Source organism: Odontesthes bonariensis, chromosome 10 (assembly GCF_027942865.1).
Source record: "Odontesthes bonariensis isolate fOdoBon6 chromosome 10, fOdoBon6.hap1, whole genome shotgun sequence".
Classification (NCBI taxonomy): Eukaryota; Metazoa; Chordata; class Actinopteri; order Atheriniformes; family Atherinopsidae; genus Odontesthes; species Odontesthes bonariensis.
In genome coordinates, this window is record NC_134515.1 from 9238468 (window position 1) to 9262316 (window position 23849).

The window sequence follows — 23849 nt, forward strand, 5'->3', positions numbered from 1 at the left end:
TTAGTAGTTTTCGTTCCACAAGCTGTCTTCTGCTTCTCTGCTGTTCAGACTTTTTCTCTGTCGCCATCATTGCTGAGACTCCAACATATCCTGCACATCTTTTGACAGGAGAAAGATCTTGCTGAATGCTTTGCAGTCAGCATGTGTAGGAGGAAAAACCAGCAGCAGTACTTACACTCATAAGTATGAGGGTGTTCTTTTCAGTTGAGAAAAAGCTGCTGATGCTCTGAACTCAACATGCCTTTAGGCTGCATCATGCTCCCGTCTATGGGGGCCAACATCAATGGAGAATTTGTATCTCTGCCTCCTGTGCAGCAGAGCTCTGCCTGTGCAACAATGCAAGAAGATGAGTCGAGATTGCTTCTGTCAAGACACTTTTTCTTTTTGTACCTTGTGTTTGGGGACAGCAACAAACCTCATGCTATTAAGCATATTCAGCGTGCAAAAAACTTATACTATCTACTGTACATTTGGCTATAAGTGGAACTGATTTGAAAAAGTGCCATAATCAACAAAAATCGATTAGAATCTGCTAAAAAGAACACAAAAAGATCGAATTAATGAACAATAACTGGTCATTTTTGATAGATTTAGAATGTTCTTTTTTAAACTTTAAAACTACCATAGTCTCAGAAGTCTAAGACTAATTAATATATATATATATATATATATATATATATATATATTACGGCTGGGCGAGTTAACTCGTTATTATCGCCTTAACTTGTTAACTATTTAACGCAGATAAATATTTTATCGCGCATTAACGCAGGTTTTATTATTGTAAAAGTCTGTTGAATGCATCACATTCACACAGTTACAGCAAACGCCACGAAGCATGGAGTAATAAAATAAAAATAAACTAGCAGGGAACATCACCGTTACAGGTGCTCCTCGGTCTCGGTGTGAAGCTCACGGCGCTAACCGGCGCTACTTCCTGTTTTACTTGTTTCAACATAAAAGCACGTATTTCAAAATAAATTTTAAAAAAACTCCTGCATTTACAGCCAAAACACGTAAATGAAAACACTTATCACTTATAAACACTTCTCAGCGTAGTAGTTCCAGTCTAAAATATCACTTAAAGGCAAAACACACAACTGATAGCAGCAAGTCATTCAAGGAAACAGACAGTGGAGCGAGGCTTCTACATAAAAACTACAGAAAGATGCTGATGTTAAAAGTGTGTTTGCACAACAAATGTTTTTTACTGGAGACGGCTAAGATTACTGGCTCCAGTGCTGTGGCAGATGGATTAAGGCCTGCTCCCCTGCTGGTATGGTCACACCGCGCAGATAAGTCAGCTGAATCCTTGGCAGGACATGCCTGCCATGAGAAAGCAAGTTGCACAATTTAACAATGTTGATAATTTAGCTAAAATATTTGCTATATTTGTAGCGCGAGTTTGTGATTTCACATTTCAGCAGTTCGGTTAGTTTAAAACAAACTCTTCTCGGTTTGGCCCACAGTGTGTGTTTGAGCCGATCTGAGATCTGTCAATCAGAAAGTGTGTGGTTTGAATCATTCATGTCTGACTGGGTGGTTAGCACAAAGCTGAATTTTCTTTTCATAAAACACAACAGAATAATTTATAGTAAGCGCAGGCAAAGTTTACAGAGTACTCTCACCTCTGGATGAGGTCCAATCCTCACACACAAGGTCATTGTGTGTTTTTTTTCCCCAGCATCTTACAATCATCTCATACATCCCATAATAGACAACAGTCATAGCTGAGACACAAACATGAAGGCACTGCAGATCACGCCCTCAAGCACAACATCACAACTTCAGCTCTGCTGAGCCACTATCAGAAGCTGTTATCATCACAGACTGACTCCTGAAATAGAAAGCTCTCTGCTCAGCTATGTGCGTTTAGTACAAGGGTATATGAAAAACTAAGTTTAAACTTTGATTCAAGAGCAAAACCTTTTATGAACAACACAGGAAGGAGATGCTTTGTCAAGCAGAACAGTGAAAGAGAATGAAAGCAAGGTTTTTGTAGATGAATGTCCCCTTAATGTCATCATCTCAGGCTTTTCTGCTCTTGGATGAATATAAGCCTCTCTGGGAAAATTAATCACTTTCAACCCCTAAAGATTCCTGCAGTTTTTGCCTAAAACACCTCAAAAAAAAAAAAAAAAGGGCATACTCAAAGTACATTTAAAGCTGTTTGGCATGGTCTGATGGAAATTTAAAAAGTTTGCAGCAGCAGACTGTGTTTTTATGTTGAGGGCCAACTATTTTACTGGTGAACATTAACTGGAGCTTTGCCAACGCAACAGGAACATTTATGTTGGACTTGCATCTGTTCTTGGAATACTGTGAGGCTTCATAGCTGAGTTGCTTAATTTTTTGTATTTGCCACTGGTTTGACATAAGTGTTCACTGTGGCTACAGTTCTGACTGTATCCTGAAATACAAACATCGTTTGAATCTCAAGAACTTTAGCTTTCCGACGGTGTACAAAATGTGCAGGTACACAGAAAGGGGGGCTGAGTTTTGCTCGTGGTGGCACGGCGGAACGTTACGGGGTTTTAAAGAAGGCCACGTCTTTGTGATGCTTAAATACGCTGTTAAAAACAGAGCAAAAATTCAATATTACCCTCTTAAAACTTAAAGTTTACAAGGAATCTGTTTGAAACCACATCTGAAACTCGATAAATAGAACCTCAGATTAAGAGTAACACACAACACATTACACAGTGTCATTTATTTGACAAGAAACTAAGCCAAAATACAAAAGCTGTGGGAAAAACTAGGTAATATGTATTGAATGCACTTAATTAATCAATCATCAGTAAGTGTGAGCACCTCAGTAAAAGCAGAAGTTTTGTCAGTTTGCTGGTCTGGAGCCAAGGAAGAAAGACATCAGAAATGATCTTAAAGATGCAACTGCTGCTGCCCATCAATCTGGGAAGGGTTATAGGGCCATTTCCAAACTATTTGGAAAACATTTGAGACAGCTGTCAATCTTCCCAGGAGTGGACTTTCCAGCAGGTTCAGTCCAAGGTCAAGAAACTGCAATCTCAGGCCTTGGTTAGCATGTTAAATGTTAAAGTTTATGACAGCCTAGTTAGAAAAAGACAAGTATGGATTGACTGGAAGGAACCAGCTGTCAAGCACGGTGGTGGAGGGCTGATGATCTGGGCTTGTTCTGCAGCCACAGGACCTGGGCACCCTGCAGTCATTGAGTCCACCATGAACTCCTCTGGATACCAAAGTGTTCTAGAGTCAGATGTGAGGCCGTCTGTCCGACAGCTGAAGCTGGGCTGAAACTGGCTCATCAACAGGACAAAGATCCCAAACACAGCAGCAGATCTACAGCAGAATGTGTGAAGAAGAGAAGAATCAAGGTGTTGCAACGGTCCAGTCAGAGTCCAGACCTCAGCCTGACTGAGATGCTGTGGTGGGACCTTAAGAGAGCTGTGCAGAAACCAATGCTGCAAACCTCAATGAGCTGAAGCAACGCTGGAAAGAAGAGTGGGACGAGATTCCTTCACAACGATGAGACTGATCACTTCGGTTTTTTTTGTTTTTTTTTACAAATAGCTTCAACATTTTGGGACTTAGTTTTTGTTAAATACATAATGGAACAGTAATGGATGTTTAATTGAGTTCGTATTGCTTAATTTACTTAAAGTCTTAGAAATAAAAGGGGGCATTTTCTTCTTTGCATGACTGTTTATACAAATACAACCGAGGTAATTAATTAACAAATATTCCCTCAAAGACAAAAGGCTAAAATATGTGTGTATTTACTTATGAAATTCCACATACAAATATTTTCACACATGCATTGAAAACTCACATCATATGTATAATTAGTCTTTGCAGTGAATCCAATCCAGCTCAATAAAAACAAAGATCAGAAAAATCTAAAAATGGCCCTCGGTGCACCTGTCAGTGGGTGGGTGTGCCTGTTTGCTTGCAGCTAACCTCTCTGTGACTTATTGGTCTGTCGTGAGCAGAGGATCGGGAAGTCAGATCAAAGGGTGCCGACCCTCTCAACCACACTAATGACTTCAACACACCACACTGAAATGAAGCACCTGTATTCGTGCGTTTTGGTGTACACTTGTAGCCTTTTGTCTCGTGTAATTTACATGCCGAGCCACCAACAGTATGTTGCTGTGTTTATCTGAATCTACAGCTCTAATTGTCTGTTAATCGTCCTCAACTTTGCCCGTTATGCTAATTATAGTTCCACATGGTGTAATTTGGGGCTATAAGATGACAGGAAAACGTGTAAACAGGGATCTAAGAAAGACTGATTATGGATAAATCAGGTCTCCAGACTCCAGATTACTGTGATCTCATTGGTTATTTATAATCCACATGCAATACTGAGTCAGAAGTCAGTGTCAATCAAAAGGTAGATAAAGGGCAGGTCTGTGCACGCCAACCACAGGTACAAAACTAAAAACGCATGGAAGCCATCCAATCAAACTAATGGATGTAACATGACTTAAAGGGATAGTTCGCCTCTTTTGATACGAAGCTGTATGACATCCCATATTAGCAATATCATTTATGAACATTTTCTTACCCCCTGCTGCGTCCTCTGAGCCGAGTTCCAGCCTCGTTTTGGCGTTGACGAAGGTAGTCCTACTACTTGGCTGGGGCTTAAAAAATAAAGCGTTTTGCTTCTCAAAACAATATGCGTTCAAAAGAGTAATACATTTGCATCACAAAATCGTTCATCCATAAAAAGTCAGACCTCACAATCGCTTGGCCCTATTTTCTCTCTACCTTCGTATCACTGCGTGCTGTGTAGACCGTGCAGACCCCTGCTTCCGAGCAGTAAACACCGTAACAGGCGAGGCTTCGTATCAAAAGCTTTGTATCAATACATACAAAGCTTTTGCTTTTGTATGTACAAATCATTTTGTTTGTACATACAAATACAGACAGCTACCTGCGCCTTTATTCCTGTTCAACATCATTTAAATAACTGTACTTCTCTTGACACGAGACCTTGCAGAGTTGGAATCAACAGGAACAGCTTTGGTGAGAAAATGAAGCCGACAGGCTGCGAGGCAGCTGCTCACTCAGAATTCAAAAGAATGGGCAGCGCTTCTCAGGCACTCTTTATCATCTGTGAAAAACAAGAAGGTGGTTTCTACTAATATTCTGTTAGTGTTTACACACTCAGCAGGCATCCAATTATTTAAAAAAAGAACAATCCAAAAGTGGATTCAGTATAATCTGAAAATTGGGAGAGTACTTTTAAGACAGGCCACAAGAAAACCAATAAACGACTCATCTGCTAATTCATTTACACAGAAACTGTGTCCCACTGTCTCTTATTAGCACAAAGAAAAGAGAAGAAAGCTGAAAGCCCTCAAAAGCACTGCCAGACTTCTCTTTTCCACCTTTCTTCTCAAGGGAGTCTTTTATTTTAATGGGCTTTGCCAAATCTGAAATCATTTACTTTGATGTTGCACATGTGTACAACTAACAAGACAAGACTGTATCTTAGAATAATCAGAATCACATCGAACACAACCCAAAGGTCCATCGAGTGACATATTTTATATTCATATTATGTCACACAGAGAATGTTCCATGCATAATGCATTGTGCCGCTCCAGGAGAACAAAAACCTGGTCATTAGAGCTTTTTCAAAAAAGCAATCACTGGCTAAAATGAGGAAGGTGCTACAGGAAGTTCTAATGAAAAAAAAATTTTTTTCCCCTCGAGAAGAATGAGTATTTCTGGGGATGTAAGCGGTGTCGCTCCTCTATTTTCCAGAAAGACGAGGGCTGTGTTCGAAACCGCATACTTCTCCTACTACTGACTTTTTTCCCGAATGCATACTAGATTCGCGAAATGTTGGGTATGCATCATGAGGTTACTACTTATACTCAAACTACCCAAGATGCAACGTAACTTGACGTCGACGTCATTTCCTGTCAAAACGGCAGTTTCATGCTAGCTACAGCGAGGGTAGGTTCACTTCCTGTTTTCAAAACAAAAGCACCAATTGTATCGTAATGGCTTTCCCTATGATAAAAGGCAACGGGTATTTTATTTTGTGAAAATAACCGGAAGTGCGTTGCTCACTGCGGCTAGCTTTAGTAGCGCCGAATTCGTCAACAATGCGTTGGGGATCTAAACGACTACTTTCTCGCCTGAAAATGTTTCAAATGTTGCTAAAGTTTACAAACTTTAGAGCTTAAGTGAAATCAGCTTCAAGCCGGCTGATTTCGGCTCGGGCAGGAGCGAAATGCATTGTGGGTAAACGCTCTGCATACTGTCTGATCGATGAGTGTGCCGTATGCAAGTATGTAGTATGTAGTATGCGGTTTCGAACACAGCCGAGGACAAAGATTCTCAACATTGAAGCCATGTCAGCAGGCTTTCATCTTCTACCTTGTGGAAGCCAACTTTCCTCCTATCAGGAGCCTCACAGCCCTGGTGGGGCAGTTATTTTCAGTCAGGCAGTGTACAGAGCAGCCGACTGTTGACCGAGGACAGGGCAGCAGTCATTATTCACAGACAGAGAGAAGAGAAATTATGCTCATCAGTGCAGTAGCAATATGACATTTTTGAGTCATGCTCCTGCAGCGCTTAAGATGAGGACTGAAAACTAGATAATTGAATGGTGCAGTGGCAGACTGCAGCACAGTGAAGAGGCTGGAGCTCCAAAACACAGAGAGAAAGAAGTGATAAAGACTGAAACAGGGGAAAAGAGGTAGGAAGGAGAAAAAAAACATCCAAAAACACAGCGTTCACTTTACTGGAGGCAGCAAAAGTGCTAAAATTATACACAGACACGGAGTCGGCTCTGTACAATCCATGCTGCATCTGGAACACAAACGCTCCGTCTGAGGCTGTGCATGACACACACACACACACATTTACAACTATTCCGCATGCTGCCACCCATCAGTCTAAAAACAAACACGGCAATCACACACTTGTTGCCAAGCAACAGCGTTGGGGTCAACCCTGAAATGCAGAAAGAGTCGGAGACAGAAGGGAAAACGGCGAGGGGGCGAGTGGTGAAGGGAGCTTGGAGGGAGAGGCTGCACGAGAGGAGAGAAGACACCGGGTCAAAGCAGACATCAGAAGGCATCAGTCAACCATGTGTGGAGGTTTGGCTTAAAGCACTTCCCGACACATGCTCAACACTCACTGAACTGTCTCCGTTATTCTCTCAGTTTATATTTAAGGGCCTGAAGACGGCCGATCCAGAAATCCTCTCTTTTCAGAAACCACCTCTGGTAAATGGACATGAATAACACTGTATGAAGAGCTGGCTTCAGATTGGATTGTTGTTTATTTTTTTATATTGGTTGGGTACAGTTCGCCTCCAAGATAAGCTCACAATACAACTTAACTGATTAATTTATAACCTGCATGAGTCATAAACTCTGGTGTCGCACCTTGTTTCCATGAATTTGATGTCGTCGGTCGGTAATTCTGCCCGATGAGAGATTATAACTCACCATGCCCCTATTCTTGAAAGTAAGGAAATACCCGAACAGCTGTAGAAAACACTGAATGTATTTATGTTGGTCTATGATGGAGAAAAAAGGACAGCGTGGCCTGCAGAACTCATGCTCTGCATGAATGTGTGTTTGATTATGTGAACGTGGCCTCTGGCTTTGAGTGGTCAACACCAGCAGAAAAGCACTTTAGAAATTCAATCCATTTACCATCATCCATCTTCAGATGATAAACCTCAAAGCTAATCTTGTCCAGTTTTATGGGATATGTGTATAACTAACTTCCCAATGGTGATAATACTTATAGTATAACTAGTGTGATGAATACAAGAGCAAAAGGAAGGTTTTGAGGAGCAGTATCAAAAAAATATAAAGATTAGAAAATAAAATATGTGCAAAAGCAACAAATAAAGAGAAGAAATGTGCACAAATGTAATGTAATAAATAGATAAATATGAATCTAAATAGAAGTTAAATTTAGGCCCTGCCCACACTAATGCAGATATTTGCTAAATTAACTTTTTTTAAGTGAAACAAACTGAGGTTTACAGCATTATGAAATGTAGTTCTTTCTGTCAAAATAGAAAAAAACCTTAACCCTCTAAAATCAAATGATCTAAGAGATTTATCCCTGTCACATCTAAATTAACCATTGGAGAGGCACTGTGCTTGTTTTGTTGAGTCACAGAGCAAATTAATTAGAGACAGTAAAATCATCCTGGGCTCAAGTCAACAGGGCAACCCTAACTCTGTGTTTTCATACACAAATTCATGCAAACATATTAGTCCTGACAGCTCGACGGGACCGTTAGGAAGACGTAAACACTGTGCGGGAGTCCTGCTGGATCTGTTGTATTATGCATATGCGTTGCAAACGTTAGGTCTTCGGTTTGAATTTAGCCGAGGACAGCGATTAACACGCCACATTGACACTAAAGGTCAAGAAAATGCCTTTCATCCCTTCAGGACAACCTTTGCTTCCATTTCATTTATGCAAATTGTTTTCGGCGGGCTCCGGCCAAAGATAGACGTCTGTGCCGATCTCACCTCCTGTCAGTCATCCTGACGGAATGGAACAGGGCTCCAAGTCCTCTGCTTCACGGCTCATTCCCCCATCCGCCTACCTTTATGACTGATCAGAGCACTGCCAATGCAGTCCTCCTCCTGCTTTAAAAGTAATATAGAGACAGTTGTCTGATTTTAAAGTTAAGCAAAAAATAATGTTCATATAGCTGTAATATAGTGTGCTTCTAATATATTGAAATGCATCTGCATGCATCATTAAGTGCTGTGCATTTGAAGCGTTAACAGATCAGGGTCAGGCTGGTTGAGATTCACTCTTCGAGTAATGACACCCTGAGCTTAAATTCATTGGAAGTCGGGTTATGTGTCAGAACCAAAATTCCCTCCGGAGTGTTATTTAAATTAAGCAGTAACGGTCTTGCACAGCATAGAAAGCTCAACCGCTCTCTTCATTATTCTGACCCCAACAGCCTCACACCAGATCTCATTTAAATTCTGTCTCCCGAGAGGCAGTTTTCTCAAAAGTTGGCCTCGAAATTGTGAAACTTTGCCTGTGATGAGTACCGCAGCACTTTTAATGCGTATTACAAAGAACAGTTTAGTATGTATCCATGTAGTGTAAAAGCTAAGTACTGTCACATCAATTATTTATCCAAGCAAAAGAATCTGCTCTCTTTCCAACTCAACCAACCAGCAGCCGTTAGCCAGAATGCTGCAGTCATGGTGCTACACGTGCAGCAGCACACACACACACAGTTCAGGTCGTTGGTCATTTGTTACATGCATGCCAGAAAGCATCAGAAAAAAGAACAGGGGCGCTGCTTACCCAAACATTACAACATAAACTCGGATTTTTCCTCCAAATTTCAGAGGAGCACTTTGGGAAGTAGGACATAAAAATGCTGCAGAGCTCTCTTACTCGTCATAAAAAACTGGGTGACATAAGGTTTAAGATTACCATGTCCAACAGCAGCCACAATCTCTCATAGATTAACGCCGGGGGTACCGTGTCCAACAGCAGCAACAATCTCTCATAGATTAACGTGGGGGGTACCGTGTCCAACAGCAGCCACAATCTCTCATAGATTAACGCCGGGGGTACCGTGTCCAACAGCAGCCACAATCTCTCGTAGATTAACGCCGGGGGTACCGTGTCCAACAGCAGCCATAATCTCTCATAGATTAACGCCAGGGGTACCGTGTCCAACAGCAACCACAATCTCTCATAGATTAACGCCAGGGGTACCGTGTCCAACAGCAGCAACAAACTCTCGTAGATTAACGCCGGGGGTACCATGTCCAACAGCAGCAACAATCTCTCATAGATTAACGGCAGGGGTACCATGTCCAACAGCAGTCACAATCTCTCATAGATTAACGCCGGGGGTACCGTGTCCAACAGCAGCAACAAACTCTCATAGATTAACGCCGGGGGTACCGTGTCCAACAGCAGCAACAAACTCTCATAGATTAACGCTGGGGGTACCGTGTCCAACAGCAGCAACAAACTCTCGTAGATTAACGCCGGGGGTACCATGTCCAACAGCAGCAACAATCTCTCATAGATTAACGGCAGGGGTACCATGTCCAACAGCAGTCACAATCTCTCATAGATTAACGCCGGGGGTACCGTGTCCAACAGCAGCAACAAACTCTCATAGATTAACGCCGGGGGTACCATGTCCAACAGCAGCAACAATCTCTCATAGATTAACGGCAGGGGTACCATGTCCAACAGCAGTCACAATCTCTCATAGATTAACGCCGGGGGTACCGTGTCCAACAGCAGCAACAAACTCTCATAGATTAACGCCGGGGGTACCGTGTCCAACAGCAGCAACAATCTCTCATAGATTAACGGCAGGGGTACCATGTCCAACAGCAGTCACAATCTCTCATAGATTAACGCCGGGGGTACCGTGTCCAACAGCAGCCACAATCTCTCGTAGATTAACGCCGGGGGTACCATGTCCAACAGCAGCAACAATCTCTCATAGATTAACGGCAGGGGTACCATGTCCAACAGCAGTCACAATCTCTCATAGATTAACGCCGGGGGTACCGTGTCCAACAGCAGCAACAAACTCTCATAGATTAACGCCGGGGGTACCGTGTCCAACAGCAGCCACAATCTCTCATAGATTAACGCCGGGGGTACCGTGTCCAACAGCAGCCACAATCTCTCGTAGATTAACGCCGGGGGTACCATGTCCAACAGCAGCAACAATCTCTCATAGATTAACGGCAGGGGTACCATGTCCAACAGCAGTCACAATCTCTCATAGATTAACGCCGGGGGTACCGTGTCCAACAGCAGCAACAAACTCTCATAGATTAACGCCGGGGGTACCGTGTCCAACAGCAGCAACAATCTCTCATAGATTAACGCCGGGGGTACCATGTCCAACAGCAGTCACAATCTCTCATAGATTAACGCCGGGGGTACCGTGTCCAACAGCAGCAACAAACTCTCATAGATTAACGCCGGGGGTACCGTGTCCAACAGCAGCAACAATCTCTCATAGATTAACGGCAGGGGTACCATGTCCAACAGCAGTCACAATCTCTCATAGATTAACGCCGGGGGTACCGTGTCCAACAGCAGCCACAATCTCTCGTAGATTAACGCCGGGGGTACCATGTCCAACAGCAGCAACAAACTCTCATAGATTAACGGCAGGGGTACCATGTCCAACAGCAGTCACAATCTCTCATAGATTAACGCCGGGGGTACCGTGTCCAACAGCAGCCACAATCTCTCGTAGATTAACGCCGGGGGTACCATGTCCAACATCAGCAACAAACTCTCATAGATTAACGCCGGGGGTACCGTGTCCAACAGCAGCCACAATCTCTCATAGATTAACGCCGGGGGTACCGTGTCCAACAGCAGCCACAATCTCTCGTAGATTAACGCCGGGGGTACCGTGTCCAACAGCAGCAACAAACTCTCATAGATTAACGCCGGGGGTACCGTGTCCAACAGCAGCCACAATCTCTCGTAGATTAACGCCGGGGGTACCGTGTCCAACAGCAGCCACAATCTCTCATAGATTAACGCCGGGGGTACCGTGTCCAACAGCTGCTACAATCTCTCGTAGATTAACGCCGGGGGTACCGTGTCCAACAGCAGCCACAATCTCTCATAGAGTAACGCCGGGGGTACCGTGTCCAACAGCAGCAACAAACTCTCATAGATTAACGCCGGGGGTACCGTGTCCAACAGCAGCTACAATCTCTCATAGATTAACGCCGGGGGTACCGTGTCCAACAGCAGCAACAAACTCTCATAGATTAACGTGGGGGGGTACCGTGTCCAACAGCAGCAACAAACTCTCATAGATTAACGCCGGGGGTACCGTGTCCAACAGCAGCTACAATCTCTCATAGATTAACGCCGGGGGTACCGTGTCCAACAGCAGCAACAAACTCTCATAGATTAACACCGGGGGTACCGTGTCCAACAGCAGCAACAATCTCTCATAGATTAACGCCGGGGGTACCGTGTCCAACAGCAGCTACAATCTCTCATAGATTAACACCGGGGGTACCGTGTCCAACAGCAGCAACAAACTCTCATAGATTAACGCCGGGGGTACCGTGTCCAACAGCAGCAACAAACTCTCATAGATTAACGCCGGGGGTACCGTGTCCAACAGCAGCTACAATCTCTCATAGATTAACGCCGGGGGTACCGTGTCCAACAGCAGCAACAAACTCTCATAGATTAACGCCGGGGGTACCGTGTCCAACAGCAGCTACAATCTCTCATAGATTAACGCCGGGGGTACCGTGTCCAACAGCAGCAACAATCTCTCATAGATTAACGCCGGGGGTACCGTGTCCAACAGCAGCTACAATCTCTCATAGATTAACGCCGGGGGTACCGTGTCCAACAGCAGCTACAATCTCTCATAGATTAACGCCAGGGGTACCGTGTCCAACAGCAGCAACAAACTCTCATAGATTAACGCCGGGGGTACCGTGTCCAACAGCAGCAACAAACTCTCATAGATTAACGCCGGGGGTACCGTGTCCAACAGCAGCAACAATCTCTCATAGATTAACGCCGGGGGTACCGTGTCCAACAGCAGCAACAATCTCTCATAGATTAACGCCGGGGGTACCGTGTCCAACAGCAGCTACAATCTCTCATAGATTAACGCCGGGGGTACCGTGTCCAACAGCAGCAACTATCTCTCATAGATTAACGCGGGGGGTACCGTGTCCAACAGCAGCAACAATCTCTCATAGATTAACGCCGGGGGTACCGTGTCCAACAGCAGCAACAATCTCTCATAGATTAACGCCGGGGGTACCGTGTCCAACAGCAGCAACAATCTCTCATAGATTAACGCGGGGGGTACCGTGTCCAACAGCAGCAACAATCTCTCATAGATTAACGCCGGGGGTACCGTGTCCAACAGCAGCTACAATCTCTCATAGATTAACGCCGGGGGTACCGTGTCCAACAGCAGCAACAATCTCTCATAGATTAACGCCGGGGGTACCGTGTCCAACAGCAGCCACAATCTCTCATAGATTAACGCCGGGGGTACCGTGTCCAACAGCAGCAACAATCTCTCATAGATTAACGCCGGGGGTACCGTGTCCAACAGCAGCCACAATCTCTCATAGATTAACGCCGGGGGTACCGTGTCCAACAGCAGTCACAATCTCTCATAGATTAACGCCGGGGGTACCGTGTCCAACAGCAGCAACAATCTCTCATAGATTAACGCTGGGGGTACCGTGTCCAACAGCAGCAACAAACTCTCATAGATTAACGCCGGGGGTACCGTGTCCAACAGCAGCAACAAACTCTCATAGATTAACGCCGGGGGTACCGTGTCCAACAGCAGCTACAATCTCTCATAGATTAACGCCGGGGGTACCGTGTCCAACAGCAGCAACAATCTCTCATAGATTAACGCCGGGGGTACCGTGTCCAACAGCAGCTACAATCTCTCATAGATTAACGCCGGGGGTACCGTGTCCAACAGCAGCTACAATCTCTCATAGATTAACGCCGGGGGTACCGTGTCCAACAGCAGCAACAAACTCTCATAGATTAACGCCGGGGGTACCGTGTCCAACAGCAGCAACAATCTCTCATAGATTAACGCCGGGGGTACCGTGTCCAACAGCAGCTACAATCTCTCATAGATTAACGCCGGGGGTACCGTGTCCCACAGCAGCAACTATCTCTCATAGATTAACGCGGGGGGTACCGTGTCCAACAGCAGCAACAATCTCTCATAGATTAACGCCGGGGGTACCGTGTCCAACAGCAGCAACAATCTCTCATAGATTAACGCCGGGGGTACCGTGTCCAACAGCAGCTACAATCTCTCATAGATTAACGCGGGGGGTACCGTGTCCAACAGCAGCAACAATCTCTCATAGATTAACGCCGGGGGTACCGTGTCCAACAGCAGCAACAATCTCTCATAGATTAACGCCGGGGGTACCGTGTCCAACAGCAGCCACAATCTCTCATAGATTAACGCCGGGGGTACCGTGTCCAACAGCAGTCACAATCTCTCATAGATTAACGCCGGGGGTACCGTGTCCAACAGCAGCAACAATCTCTCATAGATTAACGCTGGGGGTACCGTGTCCAACAGCAGCCACAATCTCTCGTAGATTAACGCCGGGGGTACCGTGTCCAACAGCAGTCACAATCTCTCATAGATTAACGCCGGGGGTACCGTGTCCAACAGCAGCAACAATCTCTCATAGATTAACGCTGGGGGTACCGTGTCCAACAGCAGCAACAAACTCTCATAGATTAACGTGGGGGGTACCGTGTCCAACAGCAGCCACAATCTCTCATAGATTAACGCCGGGGGTACCGTGTCCAACAGCAACCACAATCTCTCATAGATTAACGCCGGGGGTACCACTGCATGAAAAGAGGGATTTGTGGATGTATGTGGCCCCTTACATGTCCGCATACGTTAAGCCCCTGCATTTGCGGTGGTAAAAGTGAAAACTTGGCCCAAGTTGTCGCAAATTGACCTGGCAACTGCTCCCCCATGCCCCCCTCCCCTCCCCTACTTAGGAGAGCCTTTAATATGTAAATGCCAGTGATCAGGTCAGGAGCTGCCACAGTCATTTTCAAGTGGGGTGGGGTGAGGTGAGGTGGGGGGTGGGCAGGCCTGTTTCTACACGTTCATCACTATCACCTCCAACTCCAGCCAAGTTTGTTGCTGTGTTGTCTTGAAAAAGAAGAGGTGCACGCTGTCTGCTGGTGACAGGTGATGCATATCTGTTTTTTTCCTCCCAAACACCTCTTTTGTAATACCGCTTTTTGTGGGCAAAATTCAAGGATTCAAGGATTCAAAGGTTTATTGTCATATGTGCAGTTAGAAACGTGTTTCCCTGAACAATGAAATTCTTTTCTTTGTTGCCCGCACTGGATGTCCAAATGTATAATAATAAAGATAAGATAAAGATAAAATAAGCATGCAACAGCAATATTCTAAAAGGTTTCTTAAATAAAATAGAAATATAGAAATAAAAATATAGAAATCTGGCCTGTATACATAATGTGCAGTAGTGCGCTCAGTGTTTTATTGTATATGGCTTAATTCGGTGTCACAATGGTCACAATATCGCCGAGGTCTTTTCTTTGTCCTCGCAGAGTCCATTTTTGTGTCAAAACAGTGCAAATTGCCAGCTGTGGTCAGACAACATTAAATAGCAAAAGGACGGGAGGTTGTCTCGCGAGTATTCCGTGTAATGACGTATACGCATATGATTGGTGGAGCTTAACGGCTCGCATAAGCTCTCGTTCAATCACGTATGAGAAACATTGTGTCGTGCAGCGTAAACAAAAAGTTTAAGGAGCAGATCTGGCGGCAGAAAGGCAGACAGAAATCGCTGAGGTACCGTGCTGTGAAAACTGACCTGGTTTGCAGAATACAATGGCTGGAAGACGACTTGCTTTCAACTCCCCAGCAACTCTCTGCGGGTCTACAGGTTTGTGTGTTTTTTTCTACTTGCACATGACCATTTGATTGTTTAATTTTAGTCTTGTTGACACTGTACAGCACTTGGGACAGTTCTCGCTGATTTTAAATGTGCTGTATATTAAACTTACTTACTCACTTGCTTACAGGCAGATAAAATGAAAGTCCTGTTGAATGCTATGACCGGGATGTCTCGTATGGTGGCCAGCACTGTGGATACGGTCGTGGAGAGGGTTCTGGAGGGAATCGACCAGAGATTCGCTAGGTTGGAGGCAAGATGGCCGTCGAGAACGGACTGGAGTTACATTCCAGAGAAGTTGAAGAGCGCACCCCCAAGAGAAGGCGGATACAGAATCCGAAAATCGCGGTAAGAGTAGGTTATTGACTGTGGCTTTAGGCTAAACTCAACTTAATTGTGTCCATCAGTGAAAACCAGTGTGAGTTGCTTTATTTAAAAAAATGAATTTCGTGTTTTCAATTTATAGGAAGCAGTTCGCCGCCTGCATAACTCACCGTGGCATTATAATCCAGGTCAAGGGTAAGAATAAGTGAATGTTCTCCCAATATCTAGTTGAGTTGGACCCGATGTTACGTTACGTCAATGCAGGTTTTTTTTTTATTAACCATAGGCCTATTGTTTTTACAGGCTACTGTCACCTCACAATATGGATGTAACGAGTCGCTTGAAGGAGGCGGTGTCAAACAGTCCGAACTTCAGAGAGGTAGACGGGGACACTATCGAGGGTGAGCGGCGCTGACTTTTACCACGGCTGGCACTGATACTTTTAAGCACTGGTCATTTTATTCATTCCTCTTGTTTTTTTTAGCTGCGTGACGGACCTGTGTGCTGTGCTACAGGCGCGTCTTGAAGCCAACCCGAAATACTCACAGTCTCACCACAGAAGAGTGAAAGGGAGTAAGAACATATACGCTGTCAATATGACTTTTGTTACTTTATAGACAAGTTGTCAATATGCTGTGCATGGATAGACTATGTTTTGATTATTTATTGGTTATTCCAACAGCTCCCAGAAGCCAGCTTCTGATCCAGGATGAGGACGTCTGACAACTCCCGCAGACCCTGCAGGGACCGGAGTAATGCGAAGAATGCGGATTCCAAACGGCGGCGTTTAGGCTTATTGTGTATATTGTTGGCTACAGCAGTGTGTGTATATATAGTTTTCAATTCTTTATTATCAATATGGTTCTTATTACAATGTACGCTATGTACATTGTGTGGTGTGGCAATAAAAGCGCTTTAAAAAAAAAAAGTTTCCTTTTTCATTCTCAATAGATTCACGTCATTCATGCCTGCATTAGCCTAGTCATAGTGCAGCTTATAAGAATGACGTGAATATATGAAGTACACAAACATCCCAGGAATATTAGTAATCATAATCACAATTATTAATCATAATTGCTGAATGATATGCCCATATAAAGTATGCATATATTAACCTTATTGGCCAATGGGAGGTCAGCTTTACAGGAGCTTTTTTATGTAATCACGTGCCTTTTTCGTCCAATACCAGTGAGGCCAGTGAGAGGTCCAGGCACTCTCACAGCGGGGTGCTAATCGCTGGGCCATTAGCACCCCGCTGTGAGAGCCTGCCGCGAGTCGGGTTCGTTTCCGACGATTTTCTCACTCAACAAACTTAAAGTTTGTCTGCCTGCAAGCGCCCAGGTGCGTCCGAAAATTAGGCAAATTCGCGGATGTTCACTGCCGTCCACAGTGACACAAATCCCTCTTTTCGTGCAGTGTACCGTGTCCAACAGCAGCAACAAACTCTCATAGATTAACGCCGGGGGTACCGTGTCCAACAGCAGCCACAATCTCTCATAGATTAACGCCGGGGGTACCGTGTCCAACAGCAACCACAATCTCTCATAGATTAACGCCGGGGGTACCGTCTCCAACAGCAGCTACAATCTCTCATAGATTAACGCCAGGGGTACCGTGTCCAACAGCAGCCACAATCTCTCATAGATTAACCCCGGAGGTACCGTGTCCAACAGCAGCAACAAACTCTCATAGATTAACGCCGGGGGTACCGTGTCCAACAGCAGCCACAATCTCTCATAGATTAACGCCGGGGGTACCGTGTCCAACAGCAGCAACAAACTCTCATAGATTAACGCCGGGGGTACCGTGTCCAACAGCAGCTACAATCTCTCATAGATTAACGCCGGGGGTACCGTGTCCAACAGCAGCAACAAACTCTCATAGATTAACACCGGGGGTACCGTGTCCAACAGCAGCCACAATCTCTCATAGATTAACGCCGGGGGTACCGTGTCCAACAGCAGCCACAAACTCTCATAGATTAATGCTGGGGGTATGCTTTGTAAACCAAATGATGGAAATAAATAATAATCGAACTTGTAACAGTTTTGTGAAGCACAATCTTATGGTGAAATTAGATCTCGTGTTTGTTGAGTTAAGATCAAATTATTGTTGTATAAGCATAGCAAGCAGGCTAACAAACGTAAGAGTTATTTACCACCAATTAACATTAGCCCTTCATGACATGGCTGATGGATACCTTAATCATACAGAGAGAACATAGTTGCATCCTTTATCCTTTGCTCGTTTCTCCTGTTCTTTTCTTTTTTCCTGAACTGGGCACCTGATGGCTTTGACCTTTTTCTTTCCATCTCTGTTTATTTGGGACTCGACAATCAACAGATTTCCCATGATTCCCCCAACACTGTCACTCACGACCAGAAGTCAAGACTAAACCAATTCACCTGGGTGACCACATAATCGTTTTGTATCACCTATTTTTATTAGTCATTTCACACAATTCAGAAAAATGTGCAGGAATTATAGGCCTGTATTTATAACATTATGAATGAGATGTGCGTTATTTGGAAGATTCATTAGTTAGTCAGTGTGTTGCACTATACAACCCCCCCCCCCCTTGTCCGTTCCATTTGGGAGACCCAGAGGTGAACTGTCCCCCCTCCCCTTCCCCATCTTTTGGTGAAATATAACCAAACTTTGGAGCGCTTCTGCCTCGACACCATGTTGGAAACATTCTGAACCAAAATAAGGAGCGTGCGCATGACGGCATCGCACAAATGTGTCGTTAGCAGAACCTAGAAACGTGATCGTTAAGCAGGCGGGTTAATGATTCCACCGAAGTGAACAACAGGGAGCCAGTTCTCTTCCCATCATGATGTCACTGCACTATAATCCACCATAAGATGCCCTCAATCCAACATCTTGTGAGGTTTGACGTGATTTGCCTTTAACAATAAAGTGTTTGCTGGATGAATAAAACCGATCAGCACTCCACTCAACAGCTCGGGTGTACGGCACATTTCCCTTTAAATGTTCAGTGTATGGAATAAAAACCCACAGAAATATAACTTCACTTCTTTTCCATTACCTTGAAAGGTCACATCTACAGCTCGCTTTATCTGGTCGGCACACAACAGCCTGCAGCCCCAGATGTAAACAGGAAACAGTGGGGAAGAAGCGCTGAGTGCATTTCACTTTTATTCTCTGCTCCCAGTCTTACAAAGGTCTAAATAGATACTCCTCTGGATTTCTTTCTTACAAATAGAAGGCACATCTATCATTCTCTACCTCCCTCTTTCACCCCTTTCACACAACTCCTCCTTCAATTTTTCATTTTTATTATTTATTCTTTCTATACCAGAGCAACTTGGTCATTCATTTTTCACTGGACTGGGTTGAAATCTATATAGAACATCCAAATAAACCTAAAGCTAATTTGCTCGTTATCAGCCTACTTTATACGAGGCTCATTCCTGCATTTTTATAATTCTCTGCACGTTGTAGCACAGCCAGGGAAAATCAGGGAGAAAAAGCAACTTAAATACTCATTTGTGACTAAATAATGCTGTGAAATACTTTAAATTGATTTTTCATTTCCAAGGCTATACTTAATCAGCACAAAAAACTCCTGAATAGGACAGATTTGTGTTTGTTTAAACTGGCAAAGTAGCTGAAATATCACAGGAATAACAAGATCTTAATCTCAAGAGAACTGATGGATGAATGAAATCCGCTTGTAACTTTCACAGATGCCTCATCAAATCACATGCAAAGTATTTTTTGTAAGAGTTTTCATTCGGCTTCGAAGCTAAACTTCCCAGAAGTTCTGGGACACACAGTCTAACGTATCAGATGAATAAACTTTCTCTCAGAGGGCCAAACTTCAACATCCAGAACTAAAAAGACAATTTTTTTTGCTGGAGAGTTTTAAGATTTTTCAAGCTCTCATAAAACTGAACAGAAGTCTTCCCATTTTGTGAAAATCCATAACAAGAAGTGTGAGAGTTTGCAAGTCGGTGAGGAAAGATGGATACCCTCAGGAAGCCATCACACGCCTGGGGAATAAGCATTAAGCAAATTGTGTTTATTCAGTGGAGGCAGACTGCAGGATGTCTGGCTCCTCCACATGAGCTGTGACATTCTGCTAACGCACACTCGCAGATGGAGATATAGCAGGCGTGAATAAATGTCCACGCATAATCTACTGATCACTTATATAATCCGAACCTCGGGATGGCCAAGCAGCACCGTGACTTTAGTGAGCGTCATTTCATCTATCAGGGGACACTTTGGCACCTGAAAAGCCTGGAAGGTTGTCGTCCAAAACGAACAGCTAATTCGTTGATTCTCTACTTCAGAGGTTTGAGTTTGTCCCTGCAGTGGTTTCACATTCATACAAGTCTGACAAGCAGCTGCATCATCCTCATCAGTTCTTAATGAGCCTGCATGAGGTCAAACATCAGAGAGGAAAGTAAATAAGATAAATTAAACTGTCAAAGGAAGACTTGATATCATTTAGTCTTCTGCAAGCTCAGAAATTGAATTAGCTGTTTAACTATTTAAACATATTCTTTAATGTTGTCTTAACAACGATAATATATGAAAAGGTAAATAAATAATTGCATATTACAACATAATAAATGTTTTCCAGGTCTGGAATTTCTCAGCTAATGCATCTGGCACAGCTACAAACACAGATGACTGTTACAGCGTTGAAACCACAGAGCAAGAGATTTAAAAGTAACATACTGGAGTCAGCAAAAACAGTTTGAAGGCGTAACTTTTAGCAGCACTTCCATAAAAGCTCTGGAGGATGGATTCACACTTCGGGACCTCTTACTAAGTAGCTGGTCAGGAAATCAGTGAGCGGAGCCCAGAGTAAATGTTTACAGCAGCTCCTCCTGAAAATAGCTCCAATTTCAGAGCTGCAGTGAATGTGTGAAAAAAGCTTAATAAGTCTGTGTCAATAATCTCATCTCATTTACCGTCTGAAGACCAACTTCTTTTAACCGTTATCCATAATGTTAAAGGGATGAAATGGATATTGTAATAATAAGTTTCTTACTTCATATTTTAAGTGTATTTCACTTGAGGCTGACTCCACTACGTATACTCTTTGTGTTTTTCATAATCTGCTTGTAAATTCAATACTTTTTCTTTCATTTGTTTGTGTTTTTATCTGTGTAATTTGTAACTGTGTTTTGTATTTGCTGCTGCCCATCTTGGCCAGGTCTCCCTTGAAAAAAAGGTTCTTAATCTCAATGGGATCTTCCTGGTTAAATAAAAGGTTATAATAATAATTTCAATTGCCAAAAATGGAGACAAAAAACCTCAAAAAACAAAGATGAATTAGTCACAGAATTTTTTTTTTAACCAAGATTCTTATCGAAATAGCAATATAATTGTTATCATGAAGGTGTCTGGCTATGATCGTGCATCATGTCATTAGAAATCAGGTATGGTGACAGCCACAATAATAAGCTATTACCTTGAAAATCAGAAATTCCAGTTGTGGTTTTTAATGCCAACATAAATACAGATGAACTCTGCTTTCATCTAAAGAGATTTGAAGGTGTTGCATTGCCATGATGCATTGTACAACACAACATGCAACGCGCCACACTACTGGAGAGCTGAGCTAAGAAAGAAGATGAGCGGCGAAGACAATATTACATGACTATTTAGACAATTAAATGTCTTTGCACCTTTTCTAACCTTCGCACCAATCATGCAGCAGAGATAGCCCTCTCAAACGAAGTAGTGTACATTAATTACCTCAAGAGATCCAACTAAAATCTAATCAGCATCATAAGACAAAAACTGAATCAAAGTCAGAAGCTAAAATGAATACTGGCAACAAAGAAAAGAATAGTGAACACACACAGGCATTCTTACACTCGACAACGTATCATTGAACATTTACTAGTGTTGTGAGCAGGCCATCCACCATCTTCGTCATGTTCTTTGGATGTGATAAACGATGTGTGTGTGTGTGTGTGTGTGTGTGTGTGTGTGTGTGTGTGTTGTTTCAGGCGTGCATCTACTGTACCAGACCTATCTGTCCTAATAGAGACGCTTTATCTGACCCAGTTATTTTAACCCGCTACGTCATCTTAAAGTCTTGGACATACATTGCGTTTGTATGAGCAGAGTGTAAATGTACAAACTAGGAACATAGATTATTTAGTGAACTACAGAATATGAAGACATAAAGTCTAAGAATAAAGCCAATTTATAACACCGCCCAACACCAAATGCACCATTCGTGCGGGGCCATCCAGACGCTTACCAGCAAGCAGAAGTTAAAGAGATTTCCCTGAGTCGACATTTGTTAACAACCTAATGACCCATCAGCCTCTGTTAATAAAAGTATAAACACAGCCCTTTATTCTAAGTTCAAGGTTTGCTGTAAAAACAAAAGCTCGTCCGGTACTGCTCTCTAAGGTCATCCGATGTTTAGTCAAAATCAAAAGTGAGAACATCATGGAAGCAGCTCCCCATGCATTCTCCAACACTCTCTTACCTCTCTCCACAGTGGTGACTCCCATCGAGGGCTGACCCAGACTGGCCTTCGTCTCCCATTTGCCCTCATCGGGGTGGTACATTTCGACAGAAGCGAGCGGGGTCTGCTGCTGATTCATGCCTCCGAGCACCATCACCTGGCCCCCCAGCGCCACAGCGGAGGCCCCCGCACGCGCAGTGGGCAGGGGGGGCAGCTGGCTCCACGTCTGGCTCTCCACATCCAGGACTTCCACACTGTCCAGAGGTACGCCGGTCTCACTGCAGCCCCCCAGCACGTAGAGCAGGCCTTCGTGGTAAACAGGAGTGCAATACACCCGGCGCTGCGTCATGGGGGGGAACTGCTCCCAGTGCAGGGACTTGACAGGACTCACCGCCATCTCCTGCACAGGCATGTCTCCAGGACTGAGGGGAGGGGCCGCACCATCACATGCCGTGCCAGGGAGACAGGAGCAAGCGAGGGCGGAGGAGAGGGGGCACGCCAAGATGGAACAAAGCAGAGGCAAAAGCTGGTTTCCGTCTGTCCGAGTGACCGGCTGAACTCCAGCCTCCACAGAGGGAGACCGATGTGGGGATGAAGAGGATGGGAATGTCAGTCAGTGAAAGGATAAAGAAAGAGGGGAAATGAGAGTCACTCACTTCTCAGCCACACAAATCACAACTCCCCCTCAAATCAAATGTTTTTACTCATCCAGCTGTTAGTGTTTTCTGGCAGGGAAGCCATCTGCACTTCAGTCTCTACTCAACAGTCATCCTCCCCTCTTCTCGCTGCCACTTCTTCCTCCTTGTGTGATATTTTGGTTAAAGTGCTGGCTTGAATAGACTCGTTTCTGAGGAGGTATTCCAAGGATTAATTCTTAAGCTCCAAAAAGCCTTCAAAGCCAAGAGAGGAGGGCTTGAAAAGAGGGAAAAAGCAGGGCAGTGGATCAAAGGAGGGACAGTTGGAGAACACTGACCTTCACTGGTGCCCCGATTATTCAGGAGAAAGCCTTTAAAGCAGAGAGTTTCATACCTTCAGACAAAAGAAAATTATCAGGGTAACCAGTCCCCTCAGCTTTAGCTCTGCAGTTCTATTTGCACAGAGCGTACGCTGAAAAAAAAAAAAATCCGGGATAGCTGAACAAAAGTCTTTGAATAAAAACTCTACAGAGTTGTGATAACTATGACATTTCCTCACAGTTTAGGAAAGTTTTTTTTTCTCCTCTTTAATTAAACAAGTTGAAATCCTGCTGTGACTTGCTGTGAGACAGGAACGTCTGAACTGTGCTGCCTCGAAGCTTTCTGGCAGCTTTGGAGAGAGCTCGGTTCCCCTGATAAGGCCAAACCTGTAAGAAAAGACAGCAAAGGGACTGAAGTTAACGCTTTATGTCTCAATACAGATCCAAGCAAAACAGATTCAGCTTCACATCATCTTATAATCCTCGTTAACATTCCTTGTCAGTTTAAAGAATATCAAGCTTCTCAACTTTTTCATGGTTTAATATCTGCTATATGGAAGTTTTTTTGTGCCATCAGAGTTTGAATATGAATTTCTAATATTGAATTTTTACAGCATCAAAATCAGACTTTGAATTTGAA

The 23849-nt window shown here is 43.9% G+C and overlaps 1 protein-coding gene across 1 annotated transcript in view; it reads right to left on the bottom strand.

The window, feature by feature from the left end:
* Nucleotides 1-22862, bottom strand: part of klhdc8b (kelch domain containing 8B) — a 162854-nt gene extending 139992 nt beyond the window's left edge. Inside the window, exon 1 of the mRNA XM_075476150.1 lies at nucleotides 22276-22862. Coding sequence (XP_075332265.1) covers nucleotides 22276-22666 — 391 coding nt within the window. The 5' untranslated portion in view covers nucleotides 22667-22862. The remainder of the gene's footprint in view (nucleotides 1-22275) is intronic.
* Nucleotides 22863-23849: the final 987 nt, after the last annotated feature.